Source organism: Rattus norvegicus, chromosome 7 (assembly GCF_036323735.1).
Source record: "Rattus norvegicus strain BN/NHsdMcwi chromosome 7, GRCr8, whole genome shotgun sequence".
Classification (NCBI taxonomy): Eukaryota; Metazoa; Chordata; class Mammalia; order Rodentia; family Muridae; genus Rattus; species Rattus norvegicus.
In genome coordinates this window covers 116,900,270-116,916,867 of record NC_086025.1, presented here as the reverse complement: position 1 = coordinate 116,916,867, position 16,598 = coordinate 116,900,270, and the positions used below count along the sequence as shown (strand labels likewise).

At 51.0% G+C, this 16,598-nt stretch overlaps 1 protein-coding gene across 7 annotated transcripts in view; it reads left to right on the top strand.

Annotated features, from left to right (window-relative positions):
* Efcab6 (EF-hand calcium binding domain 6) overlaps positions 1-16,598 on the top strand; it is a 186,977-nt gene that overhangs the window by 169,131 nt on the left and 1,248 nt on the right. For all 7 annotated transcript variants that reach the window (XM_039080311.2, XM_063263623.1, XM_039080309.2 and 4 more), the window contains 5 exons: positions 3,530-3,757; positions 12,435-12,677; positions 13,544-13,694; positions 13,860-14,044; positions 16,165-16,314. In XM_039080311.2, coding sequence (XP_038936239.1) covers positions 3,530-3,757; positions 12,435-12,677; positions 13,544-13,694; positions 13,860-14,044; positions 16,165-16,314 — 957 coding nt within the window. The remainder of the gene's footprint in view (positions 1-3,529; positions 3,758-12,434; positions 12,678-13,543; positions 13,695-13,859; positions 14,045-16,164; positions 16,315-16,598) is intronic.

Below are 16,598 nucleotides of genomic sequence, written 5' to 3'. Positions count from 1 at the left end.
AGAATCTGGCTGCCTTGTCATTTCCTTGTCTCCAGATGGTTGACCCACGGCCACCACCCAGAGCAGGCAGAATCCTGCCCTCCCCCGTCATTATACCGTAACCAGCAACACTGACATCACTGTGTGTCTGCTGTTTGTCTTTGGTTCCACTGTGCCCCCAACATCTTCCCTAACTCCTAGAGACTGACTCACTCTCTCTCTCTCTCTCTCTCTCTCTCTCTCTCTCTCTCTCTCTCTCTCTCTCTGGGAGACAGAGGACAGGGACCCTTGCTCTCTGTGAAGTAAGAATAGAAGTGTGACAGGAAACTGATGAGGGAGGGGATGGGTGGATGAGGCTCCAAGATGCCAGACTGGAGGAGGAATGGAGACAAAGCCTGCAGCCTCCCGGGGCAGCACTGTAGCCCTGGTGTTCCCCAAGCTGGCAGGGGCTCTCAGCAGGAACAGGGTAAGTGAGGTCACAGAATGCAGGGGCCCATTGTGAAGCTGGCCTCTTGTCCTAGGGCTCATAAGGGTCTGGCCTTGATTGGTCCACACTTCTGGGAGAGGGCCCAGAGGAGCACGCCCCTCATCAGCATGAGGTGAGACCAGGGCTGGAGTCAGAAAACACTCAGCACAGGTGGCTGCAGGCCTTGGGGCTTCCAGGAGCTGAGGCAGAAGCCATAGAGGATTGCGCTTTGATGCTCAAGGTAAAAGGGCGATCGTTGATGAAACTGATGAGCCACATCTTGTTTGGGTCCACCCCTCACCGAGGCCATCCAGCTAAGGCAGCCGCACTGCTGCCTAGCGCTGTCTAGGAAAGGCTCCATAGGAGGGGCTGATGCTCAATCACCGCTGGGCAGAGTCAATGCCCGCCAACACAGAGTGAGTCTTAGCCAAGCTCTGTGACTCTCAGCAGTCACAGGCGCAGCCAGCTTCAGTCTCTTGTGGCCACGCCTTTTCCAAGACAGCGTGTATTTTTCACTTGACCTTAGCCAAAAGGCTGAGAAGCGGTGACTGCGTGTTTTTCAATCATTGATGTAATTGTCAAAATGTCTATTGATTCCCATCCACCTCGCATATCCAGTGAAGGTGTGTGGGGAGAGGAGGAGGAAGGGATGGAGGGAAGAGAGGGAGACTGTGTACATCAGCTGTTAGTCCGCAGGAGCCATCCACCTTGTTGGAGATAGGCTCTCTCACTGGCCTGAGACTCCATTAGTCTACACTGGCTGGCCCATGAACCCCAGGGGTGCTGCTGTCTCCATTTCTCTCATGCTGGGATTGTAGGGTCACACTGCCCCTGCCTTCTTTTAGGGGAAGACCTGGGGATCTACTTCAGGTCCTCGTGTGCCTCTGTGGCAGGTACTTTACCCACTGAGCCATCTTCCCAGGCCCCAGAGAGGGTTTATTTCTTGGAACTTGAAAGGGGCTTGTGGCTTGACTCTGACTCCATCAGGAGCGTGGCCTCACCCTCCACTCATTCCAGTCACAGTAAATGCAGGTTTCTCTCGGGAAGCTTGGTTTCTCTCAGGATCTCACCCATGGGGTCAGCAGCCTGTCATCGATGAATGATGTGGAACTCTCCTCACTTCGGCTTGTAACTCTAGTGCCTCTCAGGGGCAGGAATTGCTCTAGCAGTTTTAATTCAAATTGGACCATGGTCCTCAAGCATTTGGAGACTTTCTAGTTGATTCGCCTATCTAACAGCAGTAATGTCTTCAATATGCTGTTCTCCATTTTCTTGCCTCATCTTAAGGAGCAGGTCTTGTAAAAATGGGTACAGTAGGGGAGGCATGGAGGTACACATCTGTCACCCCATCCCAGGGAAGCTTGAGGCATGGGGACCCTGAGTGAGGCCAGCCTGAGCTACGTAGATGAGTCACAAAATAAGTAAGTGAAGCCTGACTATTTAAGGCTGACAGCAGGCCAGCATTGCTACTCAAGCCTGGAGACCCGAGTTCAGCCACTGGAACCATCGTAATGGTAGGAGGAGAGAATGAACTGCAAAGGGTTATTATTTCATGTCCATCACCTCACGGTCTTCTCCTTGGGACAGTTTTATTCCTCCTCAGTAAAGGCAAAGAGTGGGCAAGCCCTTTCTCATAGAGCCTTACAGGCCAGCAGAGGAGTGTAGTCGAGACTAGCCCCAGGCCTCCCTTTCTCCCATACTGAGCTCCCACAGTGTTTCAAGTGTGCTTTTGGACTCAGAGTCAGGACTCCACCCTCTTCTCTGTGGGCGCTGACATCTTGTGGAAGGGCAGGGATGCTAGGGGATGCCAAGCTCTGGGATTCACCCTTCCAACCATCTGAGTTTGGAAATGCATGTGCCTCACCAGAAATTCCACCTCAGTTTTTCCCAATGGAGAGAATGATGACAATTTACTTTCCGGATGATTCCAAGCGGGCAAGCAATGACTCTGGTGCCCATGGGTGGTCGGAGCTGGCTGGGGTCTGAGTGGAATGTGTAGTCTGTTTCCGAGGATGCTCTCAGTTGCTGTCAGTTTGCTAGTTTCATAAAACATGCAGACATCACTGTTGGGTTACTTAAAGTGTGGCCAATTTGAAATATTAGTTGGGAGCATTTATTGTCAAAGCCTGCTGATTGCCTCGCACAGCACTGATATCCACAGTAAGTGCCAGTGTCAAAGCAAGGATCATAAGACCGTCATCAAGGTGGGCCAGGGCCAGGCCAGTATTGCACTCTCTTGCCCTTTGCTTAGGTCTTTGCCAGCATCACCTTCTGATGCTACCCCGCTTCAAACGGTTGGCTTACTCAGCAAGCTGTTGTAGGCTAAAACCTCTACTAACACACACTTTCATCCTATGGTCTCCCAAGCCTGGCTGAAGCTTACTGCCCAGTCTCCCCAGAGACCTGACCTGGCCACTCCCCCTCCTCCCCCACCCCAAATAAGCTGAGAGTCCCTGCCTGTTTTCCCGGCCCCTTTGATGATGTTTTGTAAGTGACTGCTCCTGGCTTGCCACTCCATTTATCCCCATAGTGAAGCACCAGACACTGATCGTAGGGTTTAGTCCTCCTCAGGGGACCCCCCCAACTGCAAGCCCTTCACTTGCTCATAGTTATGATGAAACGTTGCTTCTGTCCAAGAAGTCCCTGATTCTGGCCTAGGTTGTACATCTCTGCCGGGCTCCCCAGAACCCTGGACAGCTCCACTCACCATTGTGGGTTCTGGGGAATCCAGCTTAAGTCCTTATGCTAACCTAATGCGGTTAGCATTTTACTAACGGAGCCATCTCCTCAGCCCTTGGATGTGTTAAACGAACCCAAAGAAACAGCCATCAAGAGGGAACAGGAGAGAGTTTATGGTGCATGGCCCCTTGGGCTTCTCAGCCCACCTTCCAAGGGCAGAGTTTCACCCTGGGGACCACTTTCCTGGCAAGTGATCCTGGGCTTCCACACAGCTGGGCCGACCTGTTGTTAGAAATCATGACACATCCGCTCCTCTCTTTCCCATTAAGCTGTGCCCCCTGCACCCAGAGATAAGAGGCATCCACTGTTCACTCAGCGGATCCACTATCATTCTGTTCTCTGCAGACTGCTGATGAGTGGGCAGAGAACATGCCCAAGGTCCCGCCTCCCGAATGCCCCAAAGAAACATCCAGCAGAGAGATCTTAGCGCGAGTGCAAAAGGCAGTGACTTCCCACTACCACACCATCGCCCAGGAGTTTGAGAACTTCGATACCCTGAAAAGCAACACGGTCTCCAGAGATGAGTTCAGGTCCATCTGCACCCGTCACGTGCAGATCCTGACAGACGAGCAGGTAAGAGTATGCCGCCCTCACCCCAAGCAGGTGTCAGAGCAGACAGCTCTCCACTGTGCTTTGCTTAAGGTAATTTCCTCCCTCCTCCTTCTCTTTTCCTCCTCCTTCTCTTTCCTCACCCTCCCCTTCCTCTTCCTTTCTCCCTCATAAGGTCTCCCTATATTATTATTATTATTATTATTATTATTATTACCCTTAATAACCTGGAACTCGATTTGTAGAGGAAACTGACCTTGGACTTGGGTCAATCTTCCTCTTCTGCCTCCCCCCATTAGTGCCTGTGTGAGCTCCCATACCCTTCTGGGGTCTTAGTTTGTTGTAAATCATACTGAAACTCACGGAAGCCTCTGTTGCTTTAACATCTGTGAACATTTCTGTCAGGGCAAGCTTCATGTCCCGTTTGCTGTTAAAATGAGTCCCAGCTCCCAGTCTCCTGCATCTACGATCATCTGGTACTGGGATGATTGACATTGATTTCCCTCTCTGTGTCACATCCTGGGCAGCACGCTGTGCCACTCACATTGGCAATGGTGCCAGAGCACTAAGTACTGATTAACCGCCATCTTGTTTCCATGACCTAGCTCAACCACATGATAAAAACTTACCTCATGCTCAAAAGAATCCAGCTCTCCAGAGCTCTGTGATTGGGGGAGGGGACATGGGCTTGGAAACCTGTGGATACAGTTGGCCTTCTGGGGGCGGGAGTGAGAGCGCTGGGGGGGCAGTTCCAGTGCAGGCTGTCAAGGGTCTGTGTGAAATGTGTTCTTAGCTATCCACCATCAGAGCTAGGTCTGCCTGGCTATTGCTTCAGATGACAGACCACAGCCCCTCCTTACAGGCAGGTGTGAGGTGTGAGGGAACTTGTACATTTAGCCTTATCATGAAGGAGGATCTCTCAATATTTTGCTTGCGATTTTCCCCCAAAACAGACACCCCTAGCAAGTGAGAAAGATGCTTGCAGATAATAAAATAACTCAGACTTCTGCACCTGTCCAGCTAGGCACCTGTGTAGTGGTACACCTGACCAGCTGGGCACCTGTGTAGTTGTACACCTGGCCAGCAGTGTGCCTGACCAGCTGTACTCCTGTCCAGCTGTGTACCTGGCCAACTATGTGACACAGAAAAGCCAGTTGGCATCTCTGTATGTTTCCCACCATGTTTCTGGCACCCTAGCCAGCTGCCTTCTCTGCCCCTGCCAGGACCTGGCCCCTGTATCTCTTGCTGCCTACTCCTTTCAGATTCTAAGCAAAAGGAGGCTTTTCTCAGCCCCACTTGGCCTTTTCCGCTCCCTCCATCCTCCCAGTTTCCATGGCCCTGATCCCCTGACCCAAGCCCTGGCCTCTGAGCAGGTTTCTGGGTACATAGCCACCAATCTTGATGTGCAGCAAATGCCCAGATCCAGCAAGCCCACCCATGCACAAGGGCTGGAGCTGAGATGCTGTCAATAGACGGATTGTCCCTGGCTGCTGTAACATAATAGCTGACACATGCAACGTGGGGAAGGAAGGGTTTCCTTTGGCTCACGGTTTGAAGGTACGGCCTGTCATGGAGGGGAAGCATGGCAACAGAGGCCAGAGGCAGATGACCATGTTGTGTGCACAGCCAGGAAGCAGGGAAAAATGATGGCTGATCACTTCTTACCTTGTATTCAGCCTGGGACCATAGCCCATTGGATGGTCCTGCTCACGTTTAGGGTGTGTCTTCCCACCTTAGTTAGTCTAATCCAGAAAGCTCCACACAAATATGCCCAGAGGCTCATCTCCTGTGTGATTCTACACCCTGTCAAGTTGGCAGTCAAGACAATCATCCCAGCAGAGGAAGGGCATGGGAGGCCAGTGGAGCAGGGCTCAGGAGGAAGTGCAGGCTCCAGACTGTCGGGATGGAACCAGTGGAAGCTGAGAGGGCATGGCCTGGTCCCCATAGGGAGGAGTGGTCTCACTGATAACAGGAAGCAGGCCCATGGAAGCAGAGCAGTGCAGACAAGGGCACCCCAAACCAGGAGCAGCTGCCAGCAGCCTGAGGGTAAAGCTGCTGCACCCTGTCCCCAAATGATCTGCTTTGTCAGAGATCATGTGGACAGTAAACATTGTAAGCAAAATACACAGTGCCTTAGCCAACGGTTTTGCTCTGTTTCTTTAAGGGCAGGAAAAGGGTACAGGGAACAGGAGGCATGTTTGTTACTAGCAGGGTTGGGAAGGCTCTCTGAGCAGGTAGCATTGAAATGAAGACCTGGCTACTAGGTAGGGTTATCTGGGAGCAGAGGAGACATGGATGACAAAGGCTATGGGGTTGGCCATTCACAGATGGCCAGTGCTTTGAGGAGTGGGCAGTCGGGAATGAGCCCAAGCCCGGAGTCTGTCCTGTAGGGTGGGAATCTATTGGAAGAGTTTTCTCTTTACTCAAGGGTGTGAGAGGGCTGTCCTTACCCTTCTCCAGTTGGTCTGGTCAGTGACTTTAAACAATGGCACTCTGGCTGCTGTGTGGGGATAGAGGGAGGAAGAGCAGGGAACAAGGTGGACCAATAACAGAAAGGACAAGGAGAGGTGTCGAGGGTATCAAAGCTGAATCCCACATTATGTGACAGTGTTCACGGAGAGTGGCTGTGTGCTCTGTGAGTGGTAGTAGAGCAAGGAGCTGATGTTGGGCAGAACAGGCCGAGGAGGTCCAAGGTGGGCTGTCCGAGTGGGTGTACAAGGTGGAGGCTGGAGGATGGGCAAGGTGGGAGTGGTGAAGAGAAGTACATGGCTAAGAACTTAAGATGCAGGCCGAGGGTGTCAAGGGCTGGCGGAGCCTGGGGGAGACAGAGACTGAGACATCAGGGAGCAGGAAGAACCATAAGAAAAGGCCAAGCAGCCACAGTGAAGTGGGGAGAAGCTGGAAGGATGCTGGCTCTGAACCGTATATGCATTTGTGTATATGAGTGTGCATGAGTGTGCAAGAGGGTGTGCACACGTATGTGCACCCAAATGGGTGCACACTTCGTGTATGTGTGCATGCATGTGTGAGTGTGAGTGTGTGTGTGTGTCCTTTTCTACAGTGCTCCTGCAGTTGGGTGGACCCTGTATTTTCACTCATCCTTGGCTCCACTCTGGGCTGTGGTTCAGCTGCCCTCACCTTGCCCAAGGTTGCAGGTTCAGCTCTTCTCTCCTGGAGCGTTTGCTTTCCATTCTTGCTACGCAGGCAGCACCTGTTTGTCCGCCTGTGTGAAGTGGGTCCCCTCGGTGCTGCGGACTCTGTCGTCCTTCTCCATCTTCAGCATCCGCGCTGTCAGCCATTTTTTTCATGGAGCTCTGTTCTAACTCCACTCTGCTCCACCAGACGTAGCACCCGGGTCTCTGTGCTCTGTCCAGCCGGGTGTGTCCTCAACCAGCTCAGCTCTCTGTGGTGTTTCAGTGCCATCACGTTGACTCCCCTGGAAGTCTTCGTGGTGCCCGTAAGACCAGTACTGAGGCAGGAGCATCACCAGCTTCCTGATAGGGTGGGCTTCATGAGCCCCTGTGTCCAAGTGTGGGAGAGGGGAACCTGCCACATTTTATTGGATTGCACTAAGAGAGGTTCCTGTCTACTGACCAGTCTCTCCCCATATCATTCCGCTGTATTGTTACTGTTTGGAATCCTCTGTGTCTTTAAAGCCTATTTGGTTTGATTATAAGAAAACACTTGTAACTTCATACCTTCAGTTAAGGTTTGATAGCTGTCATCATAAATCCGGTCATTGCTATGTCTTGCCAGCCATGGCTCCTACCTTGGGCCCATTCTGAGCAGCAGGCAGGTGACCTTTCAACCTACAGGCCTCTTGGTTCTATCCTGCTTATAACAATGCCCAGATCCCACAGTCCTGTAGACCAGAGCTGTGGCCATGATTTACCCTGTTCTAGCCTCGACTGAACAGGAAGGCTTGAGATTAAATGTACTTTCTCAAGAGTGTTAGCTTCTCATATCCAATGCCGGGAGCTCCCGAGCAACTCCTCTCTGCCTGCCTGCTTTTCTAAAACCTAGCAACCATGGGTGGGTGCCAAATGCTTCCCCTACATGTATACATGTATCGAGATAGACATCTAGCTTTTCTCACTCAACTTCTCGATTCAGTGAGCTGTGCCCATAGGCCTTATGACAGCAAAGCAAACATGCGCTCCTGTTGTGAGCACGGTTTGGTCGGGGTGTGTTGACAGTGTTTCCGCAGTTAGAGAGATGCCTCAGCATTTGGTGGTCAGGAACACTGACTGAGCTTGCAAAGGACCTGGCTTGGGTTCTGACTGAAATGGTGGCTCACAGCTGCCTCTAATGTCAGTTGCAGAGAGCCCAGTGCCCTCTTCTGGCCTTGGCGGGTTCCCACATGTGTACATACAAACATGTACACTCTCCCTCCTCTTCTCCCCTTCCCTCCCCGCCCCGCTTTCTTTCTCTTTAAACCAAGTTCTATGACCAGTACTTTGGTGACAATTTGTGTCAGTGTTTGCGACATTTTTCTGTACTTTCTTGTGATGTCCATGTCTTGTTTGAATCAACAGCACAGCAGTTATGTAGGTGGAATCTCGGGCTATGCATTTGTTTTGTTGTGTTAGTGGGGCCAGGCCAGAACTGGGCCACCAGCTTCCTGAAAGCTAAGTAAAAAATGTCCACAAGCCTCGCAGGGCCCAAAGTTTCCACAAGGGAGGTCTTTAACTTGCCAGTGTTTCTCTGATGGTTACAGGACTACTCAGGCTTATCTGTTTTGGTAGCTTACAAGAACTTGTCCGCTTTTTAATTATCTGATTGGCATACACTGACTGACCATGGTATCTATATCTTATCAGTTCTCACCATGTATATACCACACAGCTGGACCAGCCTGCACACGGTTTCCTCCAGCCTTCTACTGCAGCCCTGTCTGCACCCTCTTAATATTTTCTGAAGCTCAGCTTTCAACTTGCTGGGCTTCTGCTGTTATTGCTGCTCTCTCTTGTTCCCTCTGCCTTGGCATAGGTTGGATGCAGGCTTTGAATTTCAGCTGCTCTTCCTTCCATAATAGGCATTTAAAACTGTACATTTCTGTCTAATTACTACTTTAGCTGCATCCAAATTTTGATACATAGTTGTAAAATTATAATGGAGCTCCTAGTCTCTTATTCCCATGCTGGGTCCTTTGATTTAGAAATATGGGTAGGTTTTTTGTTTTGGGGTTTTTTTTTTTGTTTCTGAATGAATGTGTTTTTAAAGAGTTATTAACTTATAAATGAACATGATTTTAATTAGAGAATGGTACTGGATCTTATCAGTTATTAGAATTATCTGAGATTGGATGTGTGGTCATTCTTTGTGTGTCATTTGTAGCGAGATGGTATGTTTTGAATGGAGCATTATGAAGCAGTCTACACCTGCTGATTGAAACCAGCTGTTACTTTTAGCCTCAGCTAAAAGTATTCTCTTCATTAGCTTGGCCCATCAGCAGCTGAGAGATGTGGATACTTGCAGCTCGGTGTTAGATATATCAAGTTCTAAGAAAATATTTTTAATTTTATAGTCTATTTAGTATGACAGTAGCATGGTCTCTGGGCCTTTCTTTCATTTAGATTCAGTTTGGTATGTCTATTTAAATTTCTTCAAGTCTTTTACATGGCCAACACTTTTGTTTTGTATGCAGACTCTATGAACAGCACAAAAATGGATTGTTAAACATCCTCTCTAGTAATCCCTGCCTTTTTACATTGAGTGTTTGGCACATTTACATTTATTGTTGTTGCCATTGTCTCCGTTGACTTCTGTTATCTGAGAACCCAGCTTCCCACCATGCTCGTGCTCATTTTCTTTATATTTGAAAAATGTAGTTTCTTGACATAATTTGGATTAAGCTTTTAAAAACACCTTTTCTAACATCGTCAAAAGCAACATACTTTCTTAGTCAATAAATAGTTGTTACCTTAAATTTTACCATTTTTAAAACCATGTTCCCTGGTTCTCCTGGTTATGAGGAGGATATTGACTTGCTGTGACTCAATGGGCTCCTTGGACTTTGTTACTGTTATTAGTATTTTATCTTTCTTGTGGTTTTTCCCTACAAATTAAATCCCCCTGGTTCACTGATCCCACTGGTGTTTGTTCAGTGTTGCCTTTTTACCTATTCCACCGGAGACCTCTTATATTTTTTCTTCTTTGACATATGGCCATTGATTGTGATCTGTAAATGATAAATTCAGTTTTTATGTAAACATGCCTTTTTGCCATTTTTACAAAGATAACTTTTGTAGGTAAAAAATGTGAATTTTTCAAAGATGAAGTGGCAATTTTTCACTCTGCTTGCTCTTGGTTTCTGTTGCTGCTCTGTGGGACACAGCTGCAAAAGCTCAGCAGAATTTCCAGATGGCTCTGCTGCAAAGGCTATAGACCTTCACCAGCCCACCTCCACGCTGCTCAACGCTCTCGCTGGCCAGACCCGATCTGTTATTAATCCATACCTTGATTGTTTTGAGTTTTTTCAGTGATTGCTTTTTTCATTTCAAGGAACTTTATTTTCCTTGTCTGCCAATCATGTCTTTAATGCTTGATTTTAACAAGATCAGTTATGATCTCTGCTATATGATCTCTGAAGGCACAGTCAGCCTTGGCTTGTCCATGGTAACTTGCTCCTTCATACAGGCGTGATTTTGTTTCTCTGAAAGCCATTATTAGGCTGAGTTTATCTGGGCACTGTTACACTGTTGCTGCCTTTAGTTCTGAAGTCACCTTTGCCAGGCGAGCTCAGGAGAGGTGGGAGTGAGCACCTGAGAGTCAGGTGAGGACACAGGAGAATGAAAGGCAGGTGAGCCTTCAGATGGTTCAGGGATGGGCAGAGAGAACAGTGTTTGGAGAGAAGACTTCCAGGGTCACCACAGTCATGCCACCTGTAGGCGTGACCCTCTGAGTGGCTAACACAAGCTCGACCTTGAATGGTCATGGTGTTTTATCACAGCAATAGAAACCACAGTAAGAACAAGGAGTCGGGGGTTACAGGGAACTTCCAGTTGTCTTCAGGAATGCATTGGCCAAAGAGGACAGCAGAAGACATGGTATCCATGTTGAAGGACAAACAGCAGAGCAGGCCACCTCTGCAGCTGACACGCAGGAGCTGTGGGGTTTCAGAGACTCCCACTATCTTCAGCAATAGCTTCAGCCAGACCTGGGATCAGAGGGAGCTTGAGGATGTGGGTTTTTTTTTTTGAGGACAGAGAGGGCTCCTTAGAACACCATGGAAGAGTTGGGACTAGGGGGCAGAAGGGAGGCCTGAAGCCAAGTGGTTCAGGAGAGTGACTGTCCCAGCTGGCAGATGAGGCTATGTCTTCGTGATAGCAAGATGACAGGCACTGTGAGCCTCATGGCTTCTAAAAGGGGCTGGTGCTGGAGACCAGGGAGTGAAGTAGAGGCTACATGGCAGAACCCTGAGGACCTTTCAGCCTCCGGGGTGGGAGCTAACCCACTACAATTGCTTCTTGGCAGAATCTTGTACATTTTCAATCCTTTTCAATCTTCCTACAGGTTCTGAAGTTGAATCAGAACTCTGTGGGCAAGGCTTAGCAGAATCCCTGAGGGATTCTGCTTTCTGGAGCTAGAGAAGCCCTGGGCTGGTCCACCTCCAAGCTCATCAACTGTGTGGAGTCTTATTACCCACCATGGGTTGTTTTTAATTTTCTCAATGACTTGCAATCCTCTCAGCTACAGACATCACCCTCTGGGAATATGCTTGGTATGAGGGAGCCCCTGTTTGTAAATCCCACACCTGGCAGCTGCCTGCCTGCGCACACATACATCAGGGTGGCACAGACCTACAGGTGCCCTAACTCCAACTCCAGAGAGGCACCCGCCTTGCTGAACCCAAGAGTCAGCTGGTGTGGCAGCTAACAAGCATCTGGGGACTTTAGATGGAGCCTAAGAGTTGCTCATTTGCTGTGGAAAAACTCCTGGAAAAACCCAGGAGCAGACTGTTTCTGGAGGCCTCTAGATCACAAGGGGATCAGAAAACTGTCCCCAGCCTACTGGCCTCTGGGGATTTTCTCAGACAGGGAGGAGGAGGGGACAAGAGCCCAAAGGCCCTGTAATCATCAAAAACCGCCTATCACCTGGTCCCATCCCTTGTGTAGTTTTGATAGGGTCTGTGGCATCAGCCAGCCACCATGCAAAGCCATAAACATCTCCCTGGTTTTCCAAATGCCGCCTCCTCCCTTGCAAGGCTATTTCTTACCTGGGGGTGAAATAAACTGTGGTTGCAAAGGCTGAGGTGGAAAGGCTGGCGGCACCTGCAAGCCACTGTGACTCAGGTGCACAGGGAAGGCTGAGAAAGGAGGCCTCAGCTTCCCTGGGACTAAGGTGGGCTCTGGTTTGATTTGCATTTTCTCCTAAAATGTTTTTATGCACCACAGCTCGGTCACTGTGACTAATCACAAGATTTAATGGCCTTAAACTGCTCACTGAGGACCCAATTCAATTAAAAAATGTCCTGCGGAAGCCATGAATAATCCTCTTGTCTTGCCTCTTTCCCCCAGTCTTCCAGAGGCTTCTATCCTGAGAGAGCCAATGGATTTCTCTTCCTTTATTATTTTTTAAGTTGACATGAACCCTGGTCTGCGGTCACCTCCCATCGCCTTTGACCCCACTTTGCCAGGACTCCCGAGAGACTCTGGCTGGGTTCACCCTCCCTTGAATGGGACTGACTTGCTGCCATTAGTTTGACAGACTGTGGAGTGAGATGCCTGTCAATGCCAAGGGGAGGCTCAAGTACCAAGATTTCCTCAGCAAGTTGAGCACCGAGAGGGTGCCCTCACCGCCCATGGCCGCAGGCGACTCTGGAGATTCAATGGTTGCCCAGCGGGGAAGCAGCGCCCCAGAGGTCTCCCAAGGGGCCAGGTCCACCCTCAGCTCTCCTTCTCGGGACCTCAGAGCGGGGCTGAAATCACGAAGCCATCCCTGTGTGAGTTCCCATCCTGACAAGTACCCCCATGTCACCTCCAGTCAGGTCTGCCAACACAGGGGCCCCAGTGTTTCACCAGGGAGCCTGCAGGTAACCAAGAAACTGGGCTCATGAGCCTGGGGTAGGCTCCAGGTTTAGTTTCTGGCAGGGGAGGGGAACTTAGAAGGGGCCAGAAGGAGGAAGAGAGAGCTTGGGCACCACCCTCAGGTGAACATGTTCCCATTTTACACCTGAGCCAGGTGAGGCCGATGGTGTGTCTTCCTGGGCCTCAGTCCTCAGTTTGACATAGAGCCCTGAGCTGTAGACCAAATCATCAGAACGGTCTCCTGTCACCTACTAGGCACTTAGGTGTTTGCTATATCTCAAAATGGACAGAACATCTGCTATGTTGTCACAGATCTCAGGGTGACAGTGACTATGGTCTTCAGCGAAGTTAGAGGTGGTATAGAACGTGCCAGAAGCGTCTTAGAAATAGCCACCTGCTAGTCTCCCCAAGCTGAGGTCAGTGGAGGTCAGCAGAGAGACGGCTACCAGCACCCAAAGGCTTTAAGCAGGGAATTTGGGGGAAATGGGTGTAGTGTTAAGGAGAGACCCCTGAGAAAGGCTGGCCTTGAGGGTAGAAGGGACACCAAGCCAAGGAGTGTGGGGAGTTCTGAAAGTTTGGAAGGGCAAGGAGAAGGGCCGTCCTCTAAAAGGAAGTTACATAGATAGTTCCAAAGCCCATTGTTATGCGTTGGCTTGAGATGGCCCACCAGAGGAAGTAAAAAGCTTCTCTCCTGTCCTGCCACCTGCATAGCTGACCTGCAGCCCACGACTGCCCCCATGAGACCCTCCAGTTGAAAGACTGCTTCTGTCCCTCCCCACAGACCCCAGTGGGCACCCCACCCCTACAGAACTGCGAGCCCATCGAGAGCAGGCTCCGCAAACAGATCCAGGGCTGCTGGCGGGAGCTGCTGAAGGAGTGCAAGGAGAAGGACACGGACAAGCAGGGCAGCATCACCGCAGCAGAGTTCCTGGGTTTGTGACTCCGGCCCCGGGAGACATGCATTCCTGTCAGCCTTCCTGGGAGAGGTGGGGTGGGGGGACCTGTGGGTGCTTATGGGGCAAGCCGGGCAGCAGCTAAGCAAGAGCAAGAAACGGGTGCATCCTCACCAACTGTGCCGCGGGCCGCTTGGTCCTCAGCTCTCATCGAGAAGTTCAAGCTGGACATCAGCAGGGAGGAGAGCCAGCAGCTCCTCGTCAAGTACGACATGAAGAACAACGGCAAGTTCGCCTACTGTGACTTCATCCAGAGCTGCGTCCTGCTGCTGAAGGCCAAGGAGACCTCTCTGATGCGGAGGATGAGAATTCAGAATGCAGACAAGATGGTAGGTGTTTCAGCCCAGAGCCCCAGGGGTCCCGAACCTGGCAGTACAGGGGGAGCTGGATCCCCAAGGGCTGCTGGTTACAGCCCGACCCCCATCTCCTCACAAATGCCCCCTTGGATCTCTGACTGCAGGTCAGTTAGGGTAGTGTGTCAAGGTGTGTGCCTGCACGTAGGGTAGGGCAATGGGGACAGATCTAACTGTGGATGTTAAAATGACTCGGAAGTCGGTGGAAAGAAATCTCCTGCTTCTGGAACTCTGGGGTCAGGGACCAGACATACAGCCCAGAAGCTGGAGCCTGGGGCCTAACAGTCTTTTGGTGGCAGACAGCCACCCAGAGCCCCAGAGCAGGGCAGTGCTTCCCCTCACACGGTGCCCTGAGGGTTGAAGAAAGGGCAAAGTAGGGATGTGGGCCCAGGGCCCAGAGCGCAACTAAACCTCAGAGCTTGGCTGGAGTGCACAACAGGGTTAAGTGTGGGTGGGGCTTGAGCAGCACTCTATCCCTGCAAATAGATGTCTTCACCCTCAACTGTGCAAGTAGACACAAGGCCCCACCCAGCACCATCCAAGCTTTTCTATCGCACCCTCGTCCCGCTCAAACCTGCAGAGCGTGAAGCTACAAAGTGTGCTCTATGCTTCTGCCCCATTTTCTGTAACACTGAGTCAGGTTTGTCTGAGCTAGATTGGGAGCGCAGCCAGGCTGGGGAGTAGAGTGGGGAACATGCTTGAGTCGCTCGCATAAGGCCCAGGAGCAAGCAAATCCAGTTCCAAAACTCCTTACAGCTCAGTGGAGGCCAATAACCTCACCTCTCCCGCCCCCAACCCTCCTGGGCAGCTATTACAGGGACTGGGGCAAGAGGGCCATCCTAAAACCCATGCAGGAAGCTGCACACAGGAAGTTCTGGCGAGAGCCAGCATCCACTGCTGCTTACCCACTGGAGGCAGGCAAAGCCAAGCCCAGCCTTCTGCGTAGAAGAGGCTGTTCTGGTCCTCCTTGGATTCTCTTGGCAAATTCTCTCTCTAGTCTCCTTCTGCTCCTCTAGCCTCAGTTTCCCCTTCTAGAAACAAGCTAGAATGTTCTGTGAGGAGTAGATGAAGGGACTCTGTGGGGAAGAGCTTGCTGACGCCTCTTCTGACACTGTCTGGAGCAGATGGAGCCTCAGACCCATCCCCTCCCGAGAGAATCTGGAGGGCCATAGCAGGCGTTTGAGTGGTACAAGGAGACTAGGTTCTTGCCCGCTATCCCAGAACACAGCCACTGGACTCCCCCTGTCCCAGGTGTCCATCAACCATGTCTTCAACAGCAGGGGCAGGCATGCCATGGGGAGGCAGCTTGGGCCACAGGCAGCGGCAGGGTTGGCTTGGCTTGGGCACCGGTGTGGGTGAGCCAGGTTCCACAGGGCCCTGGCAGGCAGGCAGGCAGGCAGACAGGCAGCTTTCAAAGCTCCAAGACTCCGGTGGTGGAGGTGGTGATGATTGTGGAGATGGAGGTGGTGGTGGTGGTGGTGGTGGTGGTGGTGGTGGTGGTGGTGCTGTGCCTCTGTCCCAGGTGCTGAGTGAGATAGTCTGTTTTATGCAGCGCCATGTCACAACTAAGCCTTCCTAGGACTCGGTTCACACTGTTGCCTGTAACTCACCTCCGTGACAGTGCAGACACGTGTTGGGGCTAGAACACTCAGACAACCTGTCTTCATCCCGTAGCACCTAAAGGAATTAGCACAGCGTTGGGAGACTCCTCGTTACCACATGCAGTTGTACCCTGTGGCTTTTCAAATACCTTTCATCCTAACAACCTACAAGAAGACCTAGCCATTGTCTTACCTCAGTGTGACTTTGAAATTGACCTAGTGTCCACGCAGACCTCTTCTTGCAAATGGGACCTGCTGTGGCCGAATCAGAGCTGGGATCATGTCCCCTTTCTCAGCCTCAAGGTTCCCCCCCCCCGAGTGCTGGAGGTGGGAAGCAGCTCCCCCAACCCATTTGTGGGAGCTCAGCGTCTCTGAAGTGGTAGATCTGAATAACCCTCATTACAGAGAGGCGGAGCAGAGCCAGGCTCTGGCTGAGGAGGCAGTATGCAGCGTCTCCATCCCAGGGCACATGTTCAGTCTCCATCTTGGTTCTAGAAAGAAGCTGGTGTGGAGACACCTTCCTTTTACTCAGCCTTGCTACGGATCCAGCCCAAGATCGTCCACTGCTGGAGGCCCATGCGGCGTACCTTCAAGACCTATGATGAGAATGGAACGGGGCTCCTGAGTGTGGCTGACTTCAGGAAGGTGAGACTCTCTCTGGACAAGCGTGAAAGGCCAGTAGCATAGGGAGATCTAAAGGGACCCTGTGCTAGCTCATGAAGTGGCCTGCTTGTCCCTCACTTGGACACTATAGATTCTTCTCCCTAAAGGTTTCTGGAAATTTTCAGGGTGTGTGTGTGTGTGTGTGTGTGTCTGTCTGTCTGTCTGTCTGTTCCGTACCTTTGTTTCTTTTGAGACCACACTACTGCTATTGATAGGCCCCTGTCCAGACCTGAGACCTGCTCCTGTGTCTTGTCACAGTCCTGGGA